At 42.8% G+C, this 24112-nt stretch overlaps 1 protein-coding gene across 1 annotated transcript in view; it reads left to right on the forward strand.

Moving 5' to 3' along the window:
* The first annotated feature begins 4845 nt into the window (after nucleotides 1–4845).
* Nucleotides 4846–24112, forward strand: part of Gxylt1 (glucoside xylosyltransferase 1) — a 41230-nt gene continuing 21963 nt past the window's right edge. Inside the window, exons 1-3 of the mRNA XM_050131338.1 lie at nucleotides 4846–5137; nucleotides 16448–16540; nucleotides 22437–22612. Coding sequence (XP_049987295.1) covers nucleotides 4929–5137; nucleotides 16448–16540; nucleotides 22437–22612 — 478 coding nt within the window. The 5' untranslated portion in view covers nucleotides 4846–4928. The remainder of the gene's footprint in view (nucleotides 5138–16447; nucleotides 16541–22436; nucleotides 22613–24112) is intronic.

The raw sequence follows: 24112 nt of genomic DNA on the forward strand, positions 1-24112 counted from the left end.
GAAATCTTAGACTGATTTCAGCAAGTTTACTTCATCTGAGAAACCAATTAGCCATTTTTTATAGGCAATTCAAATTGTTAATTGATTATTCTCAATTTTTGATGCTGTAAGAAATTTCAGCTAAAATATACTGTTTTAATAATTTATGTTGAATTCAATGGTTGTCTATATTTAACTTTTTAAATACATAATATACATAATATATAATACATATATTTTACCAATTCTGACTTTATACTTTTGTTTTGATTTTATAAACTGCCTCAACTCTTGTGCATAAATAGGACTTAAAATTAATAATCAAAAATTTATGTGTTTTTCTTGCGTGTGTATCTGGGCACCGTGCATGTGCCTGGTGTCTTTGGGGATCAGAAGAGAGTGCTAGATCCCCTGGAATTGGACCTGAGCTACAGAGGCTTGTGAACAACCACATGGGTTCTGGGGATCGAACCCAGCCAGGTCTTCTGCAAGAGTAACAGCCTCTCAGTCACTGAGCCATCTCTCCAGCTCCTTCTTACTGTTTTATTCTAAGTGTGAGAATAAGGCAAAAGTAAATTTGGTGCAAGAATCTAGTGCAAAAAAAAAAAGTAAATTTGGTGCAAGAATCTAGTGCAAAAAAAAAGTAAATTTGGTGCAAGAATCTAGGGAAAACTGCTGCTTTCCCTGCGGTTTCTAAGGAATGCCTCCTAGGGCCTGAGGTTGTATCTTGACTTTTCACTTGATGACTCGTAGAAGAAAGCTCCCTTCTGGTTGTCACCTTTTTGTAAACTTTTCATAGGAAAATTCAGAAACTAAATTGAGGACCAAGGTTTAATAATTTAGGTTTCCCCATGTGTGTTCTTTTCATTATGCCCTTTGCTTCATAATTATAGCAAAAATGAGATGGCCCTGTGCCTACTGTCGAGTGGGGGAGTTAAGTAAAAACGGGAAGATGTGGACAGTAAGAAACTAGCTTGGGAGGAGAGAAGCCTAGGAAGACAGAAAACACGTCTCCACATGGAGCAGGTTGAGTTTTCAGAACAGGTGCAGGAGGGGCTGAAGTCTAGAATAAAGAGGACTGTCTGTCTAGCACAGTTAGTCTGAGATAGTCTCAGGGACACATTCACTTTTTGTTTTTGAGATGATCTTTCTGTGTAGCTGTCCTGGAACTCGCTATGTAGACAAGGCTGGCATTGAATTCACAGGGATCACCTGCCTCAGCCTTCCAACGGCTGGCACTAAAATGCTCCACCGCATCTAACCAGTTCTTCATTTTGTGTTTTGTTTGGAGACAGGGTCTTGTTTTATAGCATAGGCTGGCCCAGACCTTGTAAACATCCTGTCTTAGCTTCTCCAATGTTATTATTGGAGGTGTACACTCCCAAAGCTAGCTAAGGATCATTTTCTCTATTAAAATACTGATATGTAAGCCGGGCAGTGGTGGCATACCCCTTTAATCCCAGCACTAAGGAGACCTGGGCAAGAGGATATCTCCCATAGAGTTCCTTTTTAATTTTAATAAAAAACTCAGTGGTACAAATGGGAAGGAAATAGTGGACAGGACTCCATACGTGTTTGAGTGACCTAAGAGAGGGATGGGCGTAAAGAACGAAAGAAGAGAGCACCAACATTTAACATTGTCATTTTTAATCGTGTGTGTATGTCTGAGTACACGTGAAGTCCAGAAGAGGGCATGAGATCCCCTGGAACTGGAGTTAACAGGTGGATGTGAGCTGCCCCACAGGGCCCGCAACAGACTCAGGTCTTCCACAAGAGCAGGCATCTTTCTAACACTGTACCTTCTCAAAGAGAGGATTCTTAAAATTCAGTGTAAGTCCAGAGTCAGGTTTGTTTTTTTTTTTCTCATAGAGACCTTTTGTATTTTGAAGAAAACCTTGACAAATTCCACTTTGAACTTTCATTTCCAATCCTTGCCTGCAGTCTTGCCACCTCGAGTATGCCTGTCTTTAAAGTTCATTTTCTTCACTGACATTTGTACTTTTGAGTTGAGAATTTGGACACTGGAAAATTAGCATTGTACTTAGAGATAGACTTGGAATACACATATTTGGTAAGTGAAAGAAATTCCTGCTTGGTGCTGAAATAGGTGAAGTTGTTTTTAGTAACAAATGTCAATTTTGGTTTATAAAAATGCAACGTGTAGTGACTCCTCACCTTTCCAGGTAACTAGGACTTGCTGTGTGATGACATGACAAGGTCTTGAAACCCCATGTCAAGAGCATGATTATTCTGTATGCTATAGGTTGTTGGCTGCCTTCCCTTTATATTACTACATGTAGTTTCTTTTTCGGGGGGGGGGGACTATTAGCAACTTTCCTCCCCCCCCACTGCTTCCTCCCTCCTTTTTTTAAAAATAGGACCAAGCTCTGTAGCTTAGTTTGCTCACTATGTTGACACGGTACCTCTGCCTCCAGAGCGCAGGAATCCCATGTGTAAGTCAGTCGTCCAGCGTCCTCAGCATCTCTTAAATGAACATTCTTTGCCGGGGTATTCGCTCTTACTCAGCTAGTGTCACATCCTCTCATTTTCCATTCTTGCTAGTGCTTTTGTAATTTTCTGTACTTTTTAATCTTTAGTTCTCTAAAAATTGTAAGGTGTATTATTATTAGAAAGATGAGTATTTTGTTTGTTTTTGAGGGTAGGACACTCCTTTTATTTCTGAATACTGTGTATCTGAGCCTCTTGTCTGGCATGTAGTAAATATGCAATAAATATTTATTGGAAGAACCAATGTATGTTTTCTTTCTCTTCACACATTGATAGTTCACTGGGTTTCTTTTTTATTTTTTTAGGTAAGACAAGAAGTTTAATCCTTAAGGCAAGGAAACAGCCCACCGTTCATCTAGTGACTTCCCATGGTTGCAGAGCCAGCCCTTGGTGTAGGGGTGAAAGCTGCTGTACCCACCCTTTTCCTCATTGTCCTTTGTGGATAGACTTCTCAGTGACCCAGATGCAACTTGAACAATTCAGTAGTGTGGGTTTTCTTATGAAGCATGCGTGTGTGCATTTTAAGGCTGTTTTAAGTATGCATGCATTTTAAGTGTATGCTTTTAAGTGTGTTTGTCTATATATTTTTAAATATGTGCATTTTACATGTATTTTTAAATGTTTGTGTTTTAAGTGTATTTCTAAGTGTGCATTTTAAAATTTAAGTGTTTGAATATTGTTTAAGTGTATGTGCATTTTAAGTGTGTGTTTAATGTGTTTTTGTGTGCATTTTAAAGTGTTTAAGCATCAGTTTTGGCTTTGGGCCCACTTTCTTTAATCTCTGTTCCAACCTTCACTGCAGCCAGAATCGCTCTCTAAAATGCAAGTGTGATCATGTTACTTCCTTCCTTAAAAGCCCTTCAAGCAGATCAAGTTCAGCCTCCCAAGAGTTTGCTGTAATTGGTAACCCTTTCTGCAGTCTTAGCACTTGTTTGTCCACTCTTGCATTCTCTTATCCTGGCATCACACTTCTCACAATCCCCTGAATACAAGAGCAGGTTTCATTGCTCACTCGGTCTAGAATTCCTTCCTTTACTAGGGCCACCCTCGCCAGGAACTCTCATGTATACTGGAAGGCACAACTGACTGCACTTTTGGGCGTGTCCACACCTTACAGATGGCTGTCCTGTCTGTGTGAAACAGCCCTTTTTGAAAGGGAATAAGTGAATTTATTTTGAGCCAATTATGGGTGACCGGACACATGGTTTCGGGTTGCCTGGAATACATGTTCCGACATGGAAGCACTTACATAGTCACAGTATGAAAGAAGTTAAGGCATTTTTCCAGACACCGGTTGGATCATCAGGCTGATTACAGCAAACTGAGGAAAAACAGAGGTTTCGGATCTTTAACTGATGACATCCTTAGCTTTCAGACTGGTGGAAACCAGTGGTCCGCTGAGATTGTTTTAAAAGTTTTGAGTCATAAGGATGTTAAGTCAGACACGCGTGGTCAACGAATGCCTTTTTCAGGGACTGAAGGTATCTAAGGATAATCACGAAGTTTTAACTAGTCATTCTGCCTTTTAAAATCGTCACCGTAGGTCTCCCGCACCAGCCTGCACTCAAAATATCTACGCCACTACCAACGTCCCCACTAAGCTTCAATGTGAGCCAAGCTCAAGGCGCTGGAAGAGGCTAAGGAAGTAGGAGGAGGGGGGAAGGAAGGGAGGCACCGCCTGGAAAAGGTCAGCTTTGTTTTTGGTATGCAAATAGGTCGTGAGCGAAGTCTGAAAACTTCAAAAGTAGGAAGGACCCCTGCCTCCCAGCCTGATGTGTGGAGGGGCAGGCAGAGCAGCCAGAACTACCGCCGCTTTAAGAGGCTGCACGAAGCCGACAGTCTAGACCCGAGGCTCACGTACGCGGGGAGCAGGATAGGGCGAGGAAGAGCTAGCCACTGCGGAAAACCGCGTTGTCTTTTTAGTCACGCGGCGATACCCTGGAATTCAAGCTGTTCAGCGTCACAAACGACGCAGTGGAAGAATCGTAGATTTAGGTCATGGGCCTAGAGCCCCGCTCCTTTCGCTACGCCTCTCCGCAGCTCAGAGCGGGGCGACCTCTACACAGCGTACACCTCCGGACTCTGCTCCGAGCACGGCCTGCTCCAGAGCGCAGCTCCGCTTCCGGAAGCGCTGCAGGGTCCGGGCGGGAGTTGGGCGTGGCCCGGAGGAGGGACAAGGCAAGATTAGGGGCGTGGCGGGGCGCGAAGGCGGGGCCAGCGCGGAGGTGGGCGGGTCAGGGGCGTGGTGGAGGGGCAGAGCTTGGGAGGGGCGGGGCGGAGTGGAACCTGGCGGGGATTCGGGGGCGGGGCGGGGCGGGAACCGGGTTTGTCACGCTGCGGCTGCGCGGTGCGGCTCCTCGCAGTTAGCCCGGGCGGGCGCGGCAGCGGTGGCGGCGGTGACGGCGGTGACGGCGGCGGCAGAGGCGGTAGCGCGGGCCGGGATGCGGCGCTACCTGCGGGTTGTAGGGCTGTGCCTGGCCTGCGGCTTCTGCTCGCTGCTGTACGCCTTCAGCCAGCTCGCAGTGTCCTTGGAGGAAGGAGCGGCCGGAGGTCGCAGGCCGCAGGCCGCGGCGGTGGGTTCCTGGCTGGCGGACGGCGGACGCGGTCCCGGGAGAGGCGCGGGCAGCGCGGGCTTTGACCGGCCGGGCAGGTACGGGCCGCAGTGTAGGGCTCTGGGATCTGTGAGTCCGCGGGCGGGATGCGCCTTTTTTAGAACCGAGAACTTTCTGTTTGGCTTTAGACCCAGTGTCTAGAGCAGTTAGAAACTGAATTAATTTGCAACTTTCTAAGGTTCGTTAGGAGTAAGTGATGACCCACAAAAATCCCGGTTACACTGTGGCTAGAGGGAATTCCCTCCTGTTTCCATGGAGTTGAAGCTGAGCTATTTAAGAATCAGGCTGGCGCCCTTGTTGAGTCCCCACCTCCCAGGTGTCTAAATTTTCATCAGAAATCTTAGCATTTTCATCAGCAGTCGCAGTGGTTAGATAAATCTGGCCGTGGCATAAAGTGAGCTATGATTTGTTTTGGAAATACTCGGTTTATCAGGAAACTTGGAGGAAGTTGAGAGCGATGCTTTATGTGCTCATATTTTATGGGAGGGGTGGGATGAAGATTTCAGTTTTTAAAAGTTGGATATTTATAACATACCATAATGACTTGGTGGATTTGCATAAATCCCTGCCAGGGTTCGAATTGTGAAATTTAATGGAAAACTGTTGTGGCAGTGTACTTAACAATCAGAGCGTTTCGCACTGCCTTCAGGATGCCTGTATTTTTGGGCAACATATTGAAGAGCAGAAGACAGGGAAATTGTAAAAAGTACCGTCTTTGAGCTTTTGTGTGCCATCCAGAGAGAAGGGAGGTACAAAGGAGAAGCAGCATGGGGATTGTGATTTGGTTGGAGTCAGAGGAATGTGGGATCTTAGTCAGAGGTATATTCTTAGGTACCATTGGCCACATCTTTAAAAAAGTAGTAATTGCCCAGAATTACAGAACAGGAACTTCTTGGGGGGGGGATCTTTCCAACTCCATAAAGTAAAACATATTGAATGGTAAGAATAGTATTTCAGAGAATTCTCTTCTCAATTAGTATATACGGTTTGAAACAGTTATTTCAAGCCAGGTTTTGTGGCCTACACCTGTATTCTCAGCACTCAGGAGGCAAGGCAGGAGGATGGCAAAGATGGCAAATTCAGTGCCAGCCTGGTTTTCATAGTGAGTTCCAGGCCAGCTTGGGCTACATAGTGAGACCCAGGTTCAGCAGACCCAGGGCTGGCTATGTACCCCAGTGGGGAAAGATTTGCCTGGCCAGGTGCCGAGTTCCTTCCCTCCAGGGTTTTATTTTTATTTTTTGGATTTTTGAGACAGGGTTTCTCCGTAGCTTTTGATTCCTGTCCTGGAACTAGCTCTTGTAGACCAGGCTGGCCTCGAACTCACAGAGATCCGCCTGCCTCTGCCTCCCGAGTGCTGGGACCTCCAGGGTTTTAGTCCACAGAGAATGCGTAAGTTTTAGTCAGACAAACTTGTGTTCTCATTCTCTCACATTGTTACTTTGTTGTGTATTAATTTCTTTACTGTAAAATGTAGATAATAAATTTTCAGCTACATTGGGATAAAATTGACAAATAAAAGTTGTGTGTATTGAATATTAGCAACTGGATATTTGGATGCACGTTCAGAAATGATTGTCATTTCCCTCCCTCCTCCTCATATTAGCGAGACATCAAGTTCCCTTCTGCTGAGTACTGGAGACCCTGGTGGGATAGACTGAGAATTAAACACTGGAGAGAGTGAGGGCTTTTGAGTCATGGACTTGACCTTTGACACACACTGGCTCTGGACTTCCTCATTAGATGTGGACTGTTTGTGAAAACTGAATGAGTAGTTGCATAGATTGCACAGTATGGTACCTGGCACTGTAAAACTGTAGGCAATGTTTTAATTTTAAAGGTTAAGTTCTCCGCCCCTTTTTCTTTATTCTCTCTCTTTCTTTTGTTTATCTCTCTCTCTTTCTTTCTTTCTTTCTTTCTTTCTTTCTTTCTTTCTTTCTTTCTTTCTTTCTTTCTTTCTTTCTTATTTTTTCTTTACTTTGGGGGAAAGTTCTGTTCCCTGGACTCTAGTAAGAAACCTGCTAGACTAGAATGCCTGACAGGGAAGTCCAGACATCTGTGTTTTAAACATGGGGTATTATTAAGATGCAAATAAATACTGAGATCCCCTGATACAGTTGAGAGATAGAATTGACCATTATTTTTGCAATACTGTTTCGCCCTTCTTCCCTGAATCTGATTTTGAAGAGGAGGGGAGTGGGGGCACTGCACACGGGAGAGAGTTGAATACCTAGGTAAGCCCCTTACTCCGCCCCGTTAATGAGGCCTCCAGCACCAGTGCCACACTGTATTTCAGTTTATTGAACAACATAGTGGCATCTGCGTCACATCTTTGTTGAGTGATGTCTGGGCTGCTGTAGCAAAACTTCTGTGTTGCTTGGAAACAACAGGAGTCCATTGTTTCTTACACCTTCTTGCTGTGTTCTCTCATAGCCAGGCAGGTCCAGAGCCTCTCTCTTCTCCATGGACAGTAATGTCTATCTTCTAATCGCCTACCAAAGGCCTGGGCACCCACGACATTAATGATCGTTATTACATCAAAGATCAGAATTTTTTGGTGGGATGGGAACATACAAAAACAGTCCACGTACTTAGCATAATTCTGATCCATAATATTTAATAAAAAGTAGTAATTAATATGTGCCCTTGGAGATACTCATTTGACTAAGAAGTATACTTTTGGCTTAGAGGTTTTTTGTTTTTTATTTTTTTTGGTATTTTGAGGTAGAGTTTCTCTTTGTAGCCTTGACTGTCCTAGAACTTGCTATCTGAGTGCTGGGATTAAAAGTATCCAATGGCCTAGAGATTTTATTTTAAATATTAAATACTGTTACCTATGTCATGACTGTTGGAATTGTTTTCTCTGAATAATAACTTAAGTTTTGTTTGGGAAATGTATGTTGCGTGAATTTAAAGCGTTTTGTTTTCAGGTTAGCTTTTTTTTTCATTTTTTTATCTTTATTATGCACAGAACAACTTTGTTCCAGAGTTCCTCCTCCCACACATTTTTTAGAAAAGCATTTAACGCCGTAACCTAGATTTGTTTTTTGTCAGGGGAAGAGCATGCTCTGTGATCACTCTTGGAGATGACTGGGCAGTTGTTTCAGCACCATCTGCTTGTGACACTACCCTTTTCTCACTTTCTGAGTGGTCATGAAGTTAGAGACCCAAGACCTAGGGAAGATCCGATGGAGAGCTGGAAGTTAGACACACAGCAGTTGCAAGTGAGTTGCCCAGGCAGACGTAAACCCCGCGAATTTCCCCGTAGTCTGAGAATACTCTCCTCCGACATGCTCCAGTTGTGGTCTCTTGTATGTCCCAGGTGCCCGTGGCTTGAGATCGTATTGTTGCCTTGTAGCCCTGCACTCAGCCTTCCACATTCTTACAGTGGATTGCTTGAAGTTTTCCTTGACTCTTTACAGAGAAAGAAAAACTTATGTTGTATACAGATTTTACAGAAGTCTTGTGATTATTATGGACATTTTGAAATGAAAAAAAAAATACCACCTTTTTTAATTTAATAAAATACAGAAGACTGTTATATCCTCCGTGACTTGGTCCTGGAAACCTGACTGGCACAGTGAGGGAACGAAGAAAGGGCAGGCATGTGGCCACATGGACAGAAAAGCCGGGCACTCTGATGGAGTGCTGCCACAGCACAGGGGACTTATCCAGGAGCTGTGTCTGGAGTAGAGAATTCATAGGCTGTAAACATCAGAAGGAACCTGCAGTTGGTAGTTTTTGCACACACTGGTCAGTACATCTACACTGTAAGTGATCATCACACTGGGTCCAGAGGAAGGAGCCTCATGGGAGCGGGGGTGGGGCTTGAGGGGGAGAGGCTCCATGGTTGCCATGGGTCTGAGGCATGAGGTCCTCGATGTGTCCTGTGGTGATTCACATGCACTGAGGATGTGTCTGCTCATCTTCACTCAGGGCCTGCCTACTCGGGAGACATCTTGGATTTAATCCGCTCCCAGTTTGAGAGGTGTTGATGTGGAGAGCATTGGTCTTAAGTGCTTTGGTTGTTTGTGACTTTGGCAGGGTCTCACTAGAACCCACACCAGTCTTCAACTCCTAGACTCACATCCTCTGTTCAGCCTCCAAAGTAGCTCGTACCACGCTGTTTTGTTTTGTTTTGAACCCTGGCACTGTCCTGGAACTCAGGGAGATGCAGTGCCTCTGCCTTTTCATGCTGGGATAAAAGAATCACACCGCCAGCCAGCCAGCCTGACTTTATGCTTTTTTAAATTAAAAAAATAAAACATTTTTTAAAGATGCATTTATTCTTATTTTATGTGCGTGAATGGTTTGCCTGCATGTGTGTTTGTGTACCACATGTATGCCTGGTGCTCTCAGGCCAGAAAGGGGGTTAGATCCTCTGAAACTTGAGCTAAGATGGACCCAGTCCTTTGCAAGAGCAGCCAGTGCTTTTAACCATTGAGTCATCTCTCCAGCTCCTTGTATTTATTTTTTTGAGACAGGGTTTCATTGTAGCTTACGCTGGCCTTAAACTTAGTCTTTCCACCTCGGCTTTCCAAGTGCTAGGATTGCAGGAGTGTGCTGCAGTCCCAGAGTGTAATTTTTGAAAAATTTGTAATTACTGACAATTTTGAAAATGTGTCTTTTTAAAAAAATTTATGCATATGCGTGCTCTATCCCGAAATGTGTCTTATTCTAAATTAGTTTTCTTTTGAGAAAAAAAAAATTTTTTTGAGATAGGATTTCTCTTTGTAGCATTGGAGCCTGTCCTGGAACTAGTTGTGTAGCCCAGGCTGGCCTCGAACTCACAGAGATCTTCCTGCCTCTACCTCCCAAGTGCTAGGATTAACGATGTGTGCCACCATTGCCTGGTGAGAAATTTTTTGTTCTGAAATAAATGCTAATTCTTGGTAAGTTTAGAGATACCTTATGCATCTTTCACCCAGCTCCTAGTAGTAACATCTTACATTAGAGTGAGTTTCTTTATATCCAGAAGATAGATCAGTGTAGGATAATATTAATGCCTGAAAGTTGAAGTTGATGTTGTAGTCTCCAGAACTCATCCACATATATACATTCCTGTGACCTGTGCCACCCCTTGATTTGTTTGCTTATATTCAGAACCTAGAGCTTTGTGTATGAAACCTTAGGTAACTTGGTAACAAGGCCCAGCACGCACACTCAGGGAAGTCCCTGTGTCACTGATAACATAGCTACTTCCCTCGCAGTCTCACCATATGCTGGTTGTTTAGAGTTGCTGCTTTGAGGGTTGAACATCCGTGTACCTTTTTGAGTAGTAAAAGCTGGGTAACCCCCTTTATTTTTCAAGATTTTGAATCTCATTCTGAGTGTGGGCAGGACAGTCTTCAGATTGCTCATGTACCTTTATTTATTGAATCTAGTAACACTGTAGTCTTCAGAAACACACTTTTATTTCACTCCTTCCCTCCCACAGGGTTTTGCTCTATAGCTTATGCTTGCCTCAGCCTCTTGAATGCTGGGATTACAGGTGTTTGCTACTATCCCTGACCTAAAAAGCTGTTTTTCACAAATGGGAGGGAGAGTGGATATTTGAAGTGAAGACACAGTGTATCTCTGGTGTTTTCTTTTCTCTGGATTCATCTTTATTTCTGTGTATATGTGTGAGTGTTTGCATGTGTGTGCAGGTCCGAGGGTAATAGATCCCCTGGGAGCTGGAGTTTTAGTCAGTTTGAGCTGCTTGATACTGGTGCTGAGAACCAAACTCTGTCCTCTGCAAGAGCAGCCAAACCTCTTTTCCTTGTCTGTGTAGTATATGCGTGTGTGTGTGTGTGTGTGTGTGTGTGTGTGTGTGTGTACCAGAGGTTGTCTTCTTAATCACCGTATTTCTGAGACAAGTCTCACTGATCCTGGAGCTGGACTGGCTGGACAGCAAGTCCAGGGATCATCCTGTCTCTACCCATAGCTCTGGGGTCACAGGTGTTCTGTGACACTGGATTTTTATGTGGGTGCTGGGCATCTCAACCTAGTCCTTGTTTGCTTCTCAAGCACTTTACTGAATGAACTGTCTCCTTAGCCCCCCAGTAATGAATTTTAACTCTTGTCTGTATACTGTGTTTCCCAACGTGGCATTACAACCAAGAAACAGCCTAAAACCTGACTCTTCCATCCAGATATGTATGCATTAGTTTTTAGAGTTTAATGACTGCCCAACAAAGATCCCATACCCATGAGTCACTCCATTCCTTAGTCCTGTAACCCTTGACTCCCACAGATCTGTTGTCTTCATAGGTTCACTTATCCTGGTATTTTCTATAAATGAATCATACCAAGTGTGAACTTATGAGTTTGGCCTCTTTCATTTAGGTTGTGATTTTAGGGTTCATCTGTAGCATGTATAATATTGGTATTTTATGAAATGGATCTAACACATTTGTTTATTGATAAGCATTTGGGTAGTTTTCTACTGTTTGGCTGTTATGAATAATAGTTCTATTTATGAATATCTTTATATTTACTTTTTTTTTAAAGATTTATTTATTTATTATGTATACAGTATTCTCAGTACTCTGCTTGCAGGCCAGAAGAGGGCACCAGATCTCATTACAGATGGTTGTGAGCCACCATGTGGTTGCTGGGACTTGAACTCAGGACCTTTGGAAGAGCAGGCGGTGCTCTTAACCACTGAGCCATCTCTCCAGCCCTATATTTACTTTTGTTGTTGTTTTGGGGACAATTGTCACAGCTAAGCCTGGCCTCAAGTTTATTGTATAGCCTAGGATGACCTCTGTCTCAACACTCCCTGGCCATATACATCTTTCCTGTGGACATAGGTGTTTTTAGTGCTGTTGAGTATTAGGGGTGGAAGTTGTGGGCTGTGGTTACTCAAACACTAGCTTTTTAAAAAAGCTTGTGTGTGTGTGTGTGTGTGTGTGTGTGCGCGCACGTGCATGCGCGCGCACTGTAGCGACTGTGGAGGTGACAGGACAACCTGCAGCAAATTCTCTTCTTTCATCATGTGGGTTCCAGAGATTGAGCTGCCTGCGGAGCCATCTTGCTGGTCTCTAAATTTATACTTTAAAGGGGAATTTTGGCTTCTGTCACTCTTTATTGCTTTTCTAACATCTCCAAGCTTCTCTGCAGTTTATAAATTAACAATACAGTAACAGTTTCTTAACCATTGCAGGTCTGTGCCTGTCACTCTGCATTAGACATCTCATTCTAAAACTAAGGCTGAAGAAGCTGTCCTTACACTGTCCTTACCTATGCTCAGTCTCCTGCAGAAGTTGAGTGAGAGGACTGGGGTTGGAAGTCAGGGGTAGAACACTTGCCTGCCATGCTCCAGGCCCTAGGATAAGTCGCTTACAACATGTTATTTTGGCCAAAGCAAGTAACTTCAGGCCAGAGTCAATGAATAATGAAATACAGCTTCCCTTTAGAGGGAGGAGAGTTAATGGAGGCGAGTAGGACTCACTCACATTAGTTCAGGGTGTGAGGTGCGTGAGTATGAGCATGAGGTAGTTTTCCTAATGCTTCTGATTCAGGAGAAGGCCCGGCAGGGCTAATTGATAGGGGTGGTCTTTTTATGGCCCCCGAGAAAAGTCTAAGAATACAGTGCAGGTGAAGTGTGTATAGTGTCGCGATCCCACAGAGGGCCTAGTGAAGGACAGGCTGAATCAGTTCAGAGTCGGTGTATATATGTCATTTCTTTGTAGTCATCCGAGCTTGTGAACAAATGACCTGGCTTTAATTTGATATTTTACTAGAAAGGTATTGCCAAAGGATAGAGTAAGAGTAGAGAATGGATTGACCCTGTGCTCTAGAGTAATAGGGAGGGAAATGAGACAGGAGGGAGCCTGCGTGCACCTAGAGGTTGTCTGACAGGAGAGGAGGATTGCCATTTAGGGTGTCAGTTTCAAGTGATGACCAGGTCCAGCCAGGATTTCCTGTTTTAGCTCAGAGGAGTTGGGGTACAAGTTAGTGGTGATGGAGAATTGTGGAACTATTGGAACTATTCTACATTGCAGTATCCAAGGTGATACTTTCTCATTCCCTACTAGACAAGTGTGATTGTGCCTGCTTTACTCCCTGTGTTTTTTTCTAGTGTTTTGCCAGTGTATCTGATCATTCAGTTGGTAATTTATTGAATAAACAGGGAGAGAATTAAGAACTTGGTGTGGACAGGAGGAAGGTGGCCTAGATGCCAACGTTGACTGGAAGAGTACTCAGTAGGCTGCTGGTCCACTCAAGTGCTGCAGCAGGTCAGCTTTTCACAGAACTGGCATTTAATGCTGGCTTCTGCCTGCAAGCCACTCATGTTATTTCTCCAAACACCTTGGGTGTCTTACAGTGCGTATCCTTGAGTTCAAAGGTCCAAGAAACATGTACCTACATTTTGGGTGAAGTAAAATAAATTCTACTTACCTCATGGTAGGAGTGCCCTAGAATTTATGACCTTAATCTACTGAACTTTGATTCTGTAGTTCAGCACCAGCAAAATCCAGAGACCTGGTGTATCTCAAAGATTTAGAAGATTTAAGCTTAATTAAGTTGCCAAGTGTCTTGAATTCAACTCTCACGTCTGTGGCCCTGCCTTCTGTCACCTTTAAGTCATGGCCTTGGGATGTAGCTATAACTGTAACACTGAGGAGCAGCCCTTGACTTAGAAACTCTTGTGGCTAGCCTGTGTGGACAGTTTGAGGAAGCCGCTTCTGCTTACATGGGTGTTTACTTGAAGCTACTCAGGCTTGAGCAGTGTCAGCAGCTTCTCTGGGTTTGTCAACATGTATGTCACCTTTTCCTACTGAGATATTTGTGGTAAATTTTTTTGTTGGGTCTCAACTATGGCTTTCTGGCTGCCCTCGATTGAACTCACAGAGATTGCCTGACTCTGCCTCCCAAGTACTGAGATAAGAGGTATGCACCCCCTTACCTGGCAGGCAGATATCTTAAAAGTATGGGTAGTGATGATATACAAATATTAGCGGTGATGAGTGATTTGTTAGGCTTTGAAAAGTTTTAAATTGTTCTTGGTAACCATGGATCCATTGAGACATCCAAACTTAAGAATCTAAATTGTGTTGGGTGTGAGCACACACCTTTAATCTCAGCACACTGGAGGCAGAGGCAGGCACATCTGTGTGAGATAGCAAGTTCTAGGCCATCTTGGACTACATAGTGAGACTCTGTTTCCAAAAAGAAAGAAAGAAAAAGGAAGGAAGGAAGGAAGGAAGGAAGGAAGGAAGGAAGGAAGGAAGGAAAGAAGATTTTAAGTTGTTACTGTATATAAGCAGCATTATTATATGAACAACTTTATTGGTAACTTTTGTGGGGATGAATGGGTGCAAGGAACAATCTCTATACCTTATGCATATATGGCAAGCCAGTGGTACTACCTTTTTAAAATATATATTTATTATATGTACAGTGTTCTGCCTGTATGTCTTCCTGAAGGCCGAAGGGCACCAGATCTCATTATGGATGGTTGTGAGCCACCACATGGTTGCTGAGAATTGAACTCAGGACCTCTGGAAGAGCAGTCTTAACATCTGAGCCATCTCTTCAGCCACAGTGGTAGTACTTTTGATGAAAAATTCTTTTGTGGGGCCTAGAACTAAAGAGTCCCTGCCTCAGCCTCTGGAGTGCTAAGGATTCCAGGCTTGTGCGTCCACACCATCGTCCCTCCCGTGTTGCTTCATTGCTTGCTATACTATGTTCACTCAGAAATGGCTTTGAGGCCTGGTTACATTTCCAGCCACCATGGCTTCTGCTGATGCTTGATTAACCAGGCAGAGGACAGGATCCTTGGTCTGCATTTCTAGTAAGGGATCTTAGGACCAGGCAGATTTAGGAAATAATGCCCAATCATGTGTTGTGTAAAATGGAGTAAAAGCTGCAGCAGAAAATGATATTGTTGTACCCAACTTTACAAAATAATATTTATTGAATAACTGAGATTTCCATTTTCATTTTTCTTTTACCCTGTTGTGTGGTAGAAATAGAATAATAGGGTTAGTCGCCCCCCCCCCCCGCCCGTTAAGAACAAAGATACATGCTAGGTGTTGATTGTAAATAAGCTGTGTTAAAATGATACTGAAAATGTCTTTATCCAAAAGTTTGTTGTTAGGCTTAACTGGATGTGCAAGCGCTTGAATTTGAAAGACGTATATGTATTTTGTTAGGATACTTCTGAGTTTGGCTGCCTTTAAGAACTGTTATATTTTAAACACAAATAATTATCCCTAGTGGGGTACAAACAAAGTTTCTAATCAAGAGATAAGCATTACTGTTGGGTGCACATTTACTTTTTTGACTAATCTTTTCAAAAAATTAAAATACTCAACTTTGTAGGCATTGATGTGTCTCTCAAAGGAAAAACAAATAACAGTGTAACTTTGCCCAGTGACTTTAGAGTCCCAGTGCTGTAGCTTATGTAGTAGATAGAGAATCTCCTAGGCAGTGTGTAAAAACTTACCAGTCAGACCCTGGTCCCATCGTCTGTTTCATCGTTAGTCTGGTGTGCATTCTTCAAGAGAGAGCACGATGCCTTCTGGCTGAGGGCTCCTGCTTTGCATCACGGATCATAGAAATTTATGGAAGGTCAGACTAGGAGTTTTGCAAGTCTGAAATTTCCTAGAGTTTTGATATTAGAGTAGCAACCTTGAGTTGACTCCACGGAGGGCAAAGCTCTGCGGTGCTGAGTGGGATGTCCTTGTCAGTGACGTGGTGCAGAAGGCCTTCGGGCAGGGAGCGGGTGTCAGATGGTTGCTTTGGAAGGAAATGACCGTGAAAAACATTTTTGCAATGTGACACTTTTCCATTTTTTACCTCCTTCCTTAAGCAAGCCCACATCTCGCTTTTGTAGTGTATCGAAACAGAGTGTAGGCTGAAGCAGCCGTGACTGTCCTCACAATGCCTGCTTTTCAGCTTGAAACACTTAGAAGTAGTTCAGGTTGATTAGTTTGAATGTATTTAATGATCTTTTCCTCCCATTACACCTGTATTTGTGACATACTACTTTTGTGGTAAATAGCATATGTGGGTGAAATGATTTTCTAGGATAGTATGCAGTGAAGAAAAAGATAAGATGTATTAATGTCTTACATATGTCAGAGTGGAAGAGATTTTAATGTATCCAGAGAGTTCCTGACCACAAAAATGTACAGTTGTAGGATATTCTCACCTAGTCAGTGGTCTTAAGGTTTTATTTAAAACAGTGTGCCCTAAGTAAAGAAATCAGTTTTCCAAAAATGCTTTGATTTTTCATAGCAATTGGATTTGCAGTTTCGTGCTGTAAAATGGAACATGAAGTTAATGTGTTACTCAGTCAACTCCTTGGTAGTGCGCAGTCTGAATACTCACCCAGGACTGTTATTTCTTCTCACCGTCAGGTGTAAAGATCTCTCTCTCTGTTACTGGAATCACTATTGGATGCTGCCCTCTGATGTTTGTGGAATGAACTGCTTTTGGGAAGCGGCTTTTAGGTAGGCCCTTAATATTTAATTGGTAGATGAGAGTAGGTAAGACTAGATAGGAGATGATCAAAACTTTCACTGTAATAAAACATGACTGTTTATTTTACTATAATTTAGTATCATATAACTAAGTAATTGATATACTGCTTGGGTCTTCTATTCTTTTATCTCCTAGTTATTTTTTTACATACTACTAATTTTAATACATATTATATGAAAATGCTCTAAATTTTTTTCTAAATGTCATTAAGCTGTAAGTTTTAGGAGAATATATGATTGATTTTTACTAATAAATTGATAAGTAAGTATGATTAGTTTGCTTTCTGTTGCTATGATAGAGCAATCTGACTAAACACAGCTTGGGAGGAAAGGGTTGCTTGGTTTACACTTCCAGGTCACAGTCCACTCCTCCTGGAAGTCAGGAGGAACCATGGAGGGATGCTATTTGCTGGCTTGCGTTCTTGCTTGCTCAGCTCCCTTCATTATAGAATCTAGGCCCACCTATCTCATGATGCCTACAGTGTTCTGGGTCCTACCACTTCAGTCATGGAGACAGTCTTCCCAAACATGCTTATGTTCCATCCTGATCTAGGAGGTTCTTCTCTCAGGTAACTCTTAAGCTGTGTCAAGTTGACAATCAGGCTTACATAAGATAAGATGATACAAGGCTTCCCCTAGACATTTACAGATAACATGCACATTCTGTATGTATGTGTGCATATGCATTCATGTGTATGTATACACGTATATGTTTGTCAGTTACCTAATTTAAAGGTAGGGGCTTTAATACTGGGTATTAAATGCCCAGTGTTTTTTAAGTCCTGGGGCTGATGGATGGTTCATCTGGATGGGGCTGGATGGGGCTGATGGATGGTCACTTGCTGCCAAGCCTGCCATTGAGCAGAGGAAGATTGTACAATGATCCTTTGGCCTCCATGTGTATACTGTGTGTGCACATCCGCCCTAAACAAAATGTCCTGAAACCAAAAGGGATAGTATACTAAAAACACATTTTGTAGGGGATGAGACAGCCAAGGAAAGATTATGTTAGCTTTAGCCTAGAGGCTTGTAGGGATGCAGAAGATAAGAACATCCTTACTGGAGGAGTAAAAGAAAAGACATTATTTACTGCCTTTTAAAGTCACTGTGTGATGAAGAAGATTTTGGACTGGGGCCTGTGCTGCTCTTGCCTTCAGGAAGAGAATCAACTGTTGTAGGCAGTTGCTCTCCTGAGACAGTAGTGGTGGAGAAAATGTGGGAATGACCTGATGTGCCTTTCTCAAGAGCAAAAACAGTTCAGATGTTTTTCCAGTATCTTTATGGTTAATTTAAATTCTCAGTCTATTTGCCAGTGACCATGCCGGTTACCACATTTTTTTTTACAATTAAAAAAATTATAATTGCATCATTTCCTTGCTCTGTACCATTCCTCCTAGCTGCCCACCCCTCGCTCTCCTCTCAAATTTATGACCTCTTTTTTTTACACACACACACGTATGTATGTATATATGTATGTATACACCCTACTGAGTCCACTGAGTAACTTGTATGCATATGTTTTAAAAAATGACTACTTAGTACCAGAGAACCAACTAGAGGGCTCATCCCTGGGGAAGACTTAATTCTTCCCCTTTCAGCAGTTCTTCATTGCCTATAATACAAGCTGCAATGTTTTTTTGTTTTGTTTTTTATTTTTTTTTTTTTTTTTTTGAGACAGGATTTCTCTGTAGCTTTTGAATGTCCTGGAACTCTCTCTGTAGACTAGACTGGCCTTGATCTCACAGAGATCCACCTGCCTCTGCCTTCTGAGTGCTGATATTAAAGGCATGCACCACTACCTCCTGGCAACAAGCTGCATTCTTAATATTTATAATAGTATACATAAAGTATCAAATTCTCAAATATGCATCCCAGAAGCAAATGGCAAGGGCACGTTGATATCAGGTTTTCTCTCTGTGTGACAGATATCCATGTGTTGGTCCCAGGCTATATTTGGCTTATAGGCTCATGTAGTCTCCATGTTTCAGCCTTTCAAGTAGCTGGAGTCTGCAGTGGTAACGCTAGGCTTTTGAATTTGAGATTTTAAGTCATACCCCTCTTTTACACTTTCTGCTTGTAATACTGTATCTGTTTATACCAAGTGAATACAAAAATAAAACCATTTTGCATTATGTATCATTATCATTCTGTAATATATCTTAAACTCAGTTTCTTTTTTCTTTTCTTTTCTTTTCTTTTAAATGTATACAAGTGTGCTTATTGCTCACAAAGGCCAGATGATAGGGTGTCAGATCCCTTTGAACTGGAGTTATGGGTGGTCATGAGCTATCAACATGGGTGATGAAAATGAGCAGACGCTATAAACTGCTGAGTCATTTCTCCAGTCCTTACACTCACTTTCTTACGTAGAACTAAATCTCCCTCTTTCAGTGAACCTGTATCAGACAGACAGCAGAAGTGACAGATGCCGTGTCATGTTCACCCTGTTTTAGTTTTGTGTGTGTTCCGTGATTCTGCATGCAGGTGCATGTGCTCTGCCCTGGTAGAGATCAGAGGGTAGTCTCGGGTGGTATGCTGTGTCATGGTGAGGTCAGAGGGTAGTCACGGGTGTTATGCTGTGTCATGGTGAGGTCAGAGGGCAGTCTCATGCTGTGTCATGGTGAGGTCAGAGGGTAGTCTCGGGTGTTGTGCTCTGTCATGGTGAGGTCAGAGGGTAGTCACGGGTGTTGTGCTGTCATGGTGAGGTCAGACGGTAGTCTTGGGTATTATTCTCTGTCATGGTGAGGTCAAAGAGTAGTTTTGGGTGTTGGTCCTCATCTTTTGGCTTGTTGATGCAGATTCTGCTGTATACAGTGGAGACATTCTTGGATTCTCCTGTCTGCTTCCACAGGAGGAAGCTAAGACTCTCTCCTTGCACAGGGCCTCCAGGGATTGAACTCAGCTTGGCAGGTTTGCCTTCAGGCATGTGTACCCACTGAGCCATTCTACTGGCCCCCATCTTTTGTGACATGATAGTTTTGTTTGGTTTTGCAGAATGACCCTTAGTTTGATTTGCCTGGGTCCTCATGAATGGATTAAGGATTTGGTGTCGCTTTTGGCTTTTGCTCATGGTGTCATAAGGGATCAGCTGGTGCCATAAACTTAGCATTGTTGGCTAAGTTTTATCACACGCTTAAGGCCCTGGACTTCCATTTCTGCTCTGTAGTGGTCTCTGTGTCCACTTTGAAATAGGTGTGGGAAATACCTTGGTTTTGGCAAAGTAATCATCATAGTGATTCTCTTATTCTGTATTTGTTGGCAGATTTGGAAGTTTTTCCCCTTCCCCTTTTATTTAGCTTTACTCATGGATTCAATTTTTGATTTTTATTATGTTGATCATTAGTGTCATATGTTTTTGGTTTTTTTTAATATTTATTTATTATGTATACAATATTCCGTCTGTGTGTATGCCTGCAGGCCAGAAGAGGGCACCAGACCCCATTACAGATGGCTGTGAGCCACCATGTGGTTGCTGGGAATTGAACTCGGGACCTTTGGAAGAGCAGGCAATACTCTTAACCTCTGAGCCATCTCTCCAGCCCATGTTTTTGGTTTTTTGTTGGTGGTTTTGGAGACTGAACCAGAGTGAGCTGGGCAGGAGCTTTAGCACTGAGGTACATTCCAGTTCTTCCTTTCTTTGTGAGCCTTGGGCTCCTCGAGTATAAGAGGGCATTGGAAATGAGAGAGGATCTGTGGAAGACCCTCAGCCACTGCTCAAGCAAGGAAAGGCATGACCTTGCTTAGGGCCTTAAGAGGACCTTAGGGCCAAACTCAGTGCACTGAGTTTGGGAAGGCCTCTACAGTGATGGCAAATTGCCTAAACCTCCCCACACAGTTTACAGATTCCCCTCTGTCTTAGTGTCATTTCCTGTTGCTGTGATAAAATGTCCCGCATAAACAATTTAAAGGAAAAAGGGCTTATTTGGCTTTCAAATTCCAGGTTATGATCTGTTGTGGGAGGTCAGGATGTGAGAACCTGCCCCACACCCAGTCAAGAACAGACAGCGGTGAATTAATGTGTTCATGCCAGTGCTTGGCTTGTTCTCACCTTCTTACTGAGCCCGGGGCCCAGTTAGTATGCTGCCATATTAGGGTGGGTATTCCCGGGTCAGTAAACCCAGGTAAGAAACGATCACAGGGCATGCCCCAGGCAGCCTACCCTGGACAGTTTTCCTCATCGAGACTTCCTTCCTTTTCATGGTATATCCTGTCAAGTTGACAGTCAAAATCAACCATTACATTTCAGACAACCTTCTAGTCAGTAGCTTACAACACAGTAATTTTAGCTGACCCTAGAATTACTTGTGGTGAAGTTGGAAGGATCGTTGATAAAAACTCAAGCTGGGTGGGAAGCCTGCCGGAGGGAGCCTGCAGCACAGTCTAACACCTTTGAAGTCCAGGGTGAATAAGCTGCTGCCTCTCTTTGTGAGTGTCTGAGGGGTCCTGCTGGGCATCAGGACCGTGTGCCTAGCTCCCACTTGACGCCATTCTGAGAGGTGTCTGTCCCTCTCCTCACAGCAGATAGCGCTATGCCCCCTAAGTTATGCTTTAGTGACTTATAAGAGCACTCTGGTGTTCTTTGGATTATCTAAAGATTTGTTGTTGTCAGGTGGGAAAGTAGATGTGATTTCAAAATTCTTTTGGGGTAAGATTTTTTTTTTTTATCTCTGCAGGGATTTTAGTTAAGATAAAGCACAATTTAGCAAACAGTGATGAAGAATCTTAACCTTCATTCATTTGGGCCAGAATGACTGGAATAGCTGTTTCCAAATGAATGCTTAGGAAACTTTAGTCACCAATTCCTGCCATATAGAAGCTTGCTTAAGATTTCTCCTAATCTTCTGCAATTGTCCTTTCTGTCCTTGGTGTTGAGGGGTCAGAAACCATCTCCCCATCCACAGGCTGATGTTCTAATGAAGACTTTTTTTTTTAAAAAACCATTGTGAGCAATTGGATCTGAATACAATTAACAGGAAGATGAGATAGAATTCTCTAGAATTGTGTGCCTTGATTGTCTTCGCTGTTTTGAGATGAACTAAATTCATGTTTCCTTGTCAGAGTGTAATGGTACTCATACAGTTCCTATTAGGAATGTTGGCAGATAAGAGGGAAGGGATTAAGGGGACGGATAGGGGAAAAGGCACCACTCCCGTCCAGTTCCTTCAGTGGAGCAGTGTGGTGAACTTTAAGACTGGAGCTCATGCCCACACCAGAGGGAGAAAAGAGCTCTCCAGTCTGCATACCACTGACCTGTTAGAAGGGAGTTCCTGCCTAGGCAGGAAGGGGAACTGAGGAGATCTTTCCTTCCAGAAAGATACATCAGTGTGTGTGAGGTCCTTTCAGAAATCTCTCCCTATCTTGGTGAGTACTTGGTAAGTGGAACTGATACATGCCACTGAAAAACATTACCTGAGCAAATTTCCTGTGATGAGCCTGGCTTATGACGGGATGTAACACGGAAGTATTTGTGGATGAGTTGTGGCTGACCTGCTTCATAATGATCTGATTGTAGGGTGTGGAAGGCATGTGAAGGGGCTTTAAAGGGAATTGGAAGAAATTTCAATGAAGAACTACAGTTTTAAAATACTTGAATGGGGGCCTTCAGAGTACTTAGGCTTCCTTTCTTGACACCTGGTGCAGGAGACGAGTGAAGTCAGGTGTACATTCTTGGAAGAGGTGTGTTGCTTGTGGAAAACTCGTGGAGAGGAAGGCATGGATGATGGAGTCAGTATTGTAATATTTTGCGGCTTGATATTTCTTTTGCATTTTTAAAAGAAGTTGTAAACTTCTGTTTTTAAATATGGTAAAAATACCATTTACTAGTAATTACATGCTAACCTGTTGGAAATGCTCTCTTTGCTATTAGGTATAGTCTGAAAGCGCAGCCCACTGAGAAAATGCACCTTGCTGTTGTCGCCTGTGGTGAAAGGCTGGAGGAAACTGTGACCATGTTGAAGTCCGCTCTCATTTTCAGCATCAAGCCGCTGCAGGTGCATATTTTTGCTGAAGACCAACTACACGATAGCTTTAAAGACAGAGTAAGTACTTGACACACAGTAAGGACTTGAGATTTTACTGTCGGATAGTCTGCTATACCAGAACTGTCTGCTCGGCAGCCTTCCCTCTTTGGGAGGGAGCTCTCGACTCCAGATACAGTGTAGAGGAAGATTGGATTTTGAACAAGAATAGGCAACCTAAGTCCCCTGCCTAGTCTGAAGGTTTTATTTGCTTAAGTTACGTCATAGTTCTTCATCTTTAAGGAGGACTCTTATTTTTTTTCTGGCTGTGGTCAAGCCATTTTCAATATAAGACTCTACCTCATGGTTTAAAATGGCAATTCAAACTCCAGCCATCACAACTATATTGTATCCATATAAGGAGAAGAAAGAGGAAGAAAGAAAAATGCTGCTTTCCTTTAAAGGGTGTACTTTGCATTAATAGTTGAGACTTTTTTCTGTTTGGTATGAGTTTAGTCATTTGATTGTAGCTGGCTGTTAGATTTGAAAATAGACTATCCACTCAGGGCAGCCTTGGACCTGCTAGCCACAGTTGCCCGTGAGGAATTGGGGTATGCAAAGAAAGATGACCTGCATCTCCTAGCTTTGTGTTCCCGGGGGTGGAGATGATACTTGTGTCTCTCATTCCATCCCACCCCACTCACCTCTCTGCTAAGTCATGCTTTCAAGCTGCTGTGGATGTCTGTGTTTGATCTAACTATGTATAAAGATTCTTTGTTTTCCAACTTAAATTAGTTCATTTCCATGTTGAAGAAAAAAATGCTGTTTGCAGCTTTTTAGTTTTTGGCCAAGAGCTTTAAATTCTGTGAGGTATAAGTGGTGTGCTTACACTTTAAATTCTAAGAGGTGTAAATGGTGTGCTTACACTTTAAATTCTACGAAGTGTAAGCAGTGTGCTTATACTTTAAAGTACTTGTAGTCATCTCTTGTACTCATCATCTTATTCTTTTTATCCCGATTGTTTCTTTTTTCTTTTCTTTCTTTCTTTTTTTTTTTTTTAAGGATTTTTCTCCAGTATGTGTTCTTTTATGCTTTCGAAGATCACTGGGAAACATAAAAGCTTTAGCACACTGCTTACATTTGTAGGGTTTCTCTCCAGTGTGTATTTTTTCATGAATTTTAACATAATAAGGATATGCAAAAGCTTTATCACACTGCTTACATTTGTAAGGTTTCTCTCCTGTATGTGTTCTTGTATGCATTTGAAGAAGACTGAGAAATGTAAAAGCTTTACCACACTGATTACATTTGTAGGGCTTCTCTTTGGTATGTGCTTTTTTATATAGTCGTGTTGAATTAGGAGCGGCAGGGCTGCGTCCCCGGCACCCGGCTGCCCGCATGGCTAGGTTATGCCCCGAAATAATTACACGGAAACTGTATTTTTTTAAACACTGCCTGGCCCGTTATCTGTAGCCTCTTATTGGCTAGCTCTTAGATATTGTTCTAACCCATTTCTAATATTCTGTGGAGCCCACGAGGTGGCTTACCAGGGAGGATCTTAACCTGCGTCTGTCTGGAGTGGGAG

The sequence above is a fragment of the Alexandromys fortis genome, unplaced genomic scaffold (genome assembly GCF_014885135.2).
Source record: "Alexandromys fortis isolate MF-2015 unplaced genomic scaffold, M_Fortis_MF-2015_v1.1 scaffold_28, whole genome shotgun sequence".
Classification (NCBI taxonomy): Eukaryota; Metazoa; Chordata; class Mammalia; order Rodentia; family Cricetidae; genus Alexandromys; species Alexandromys fortis.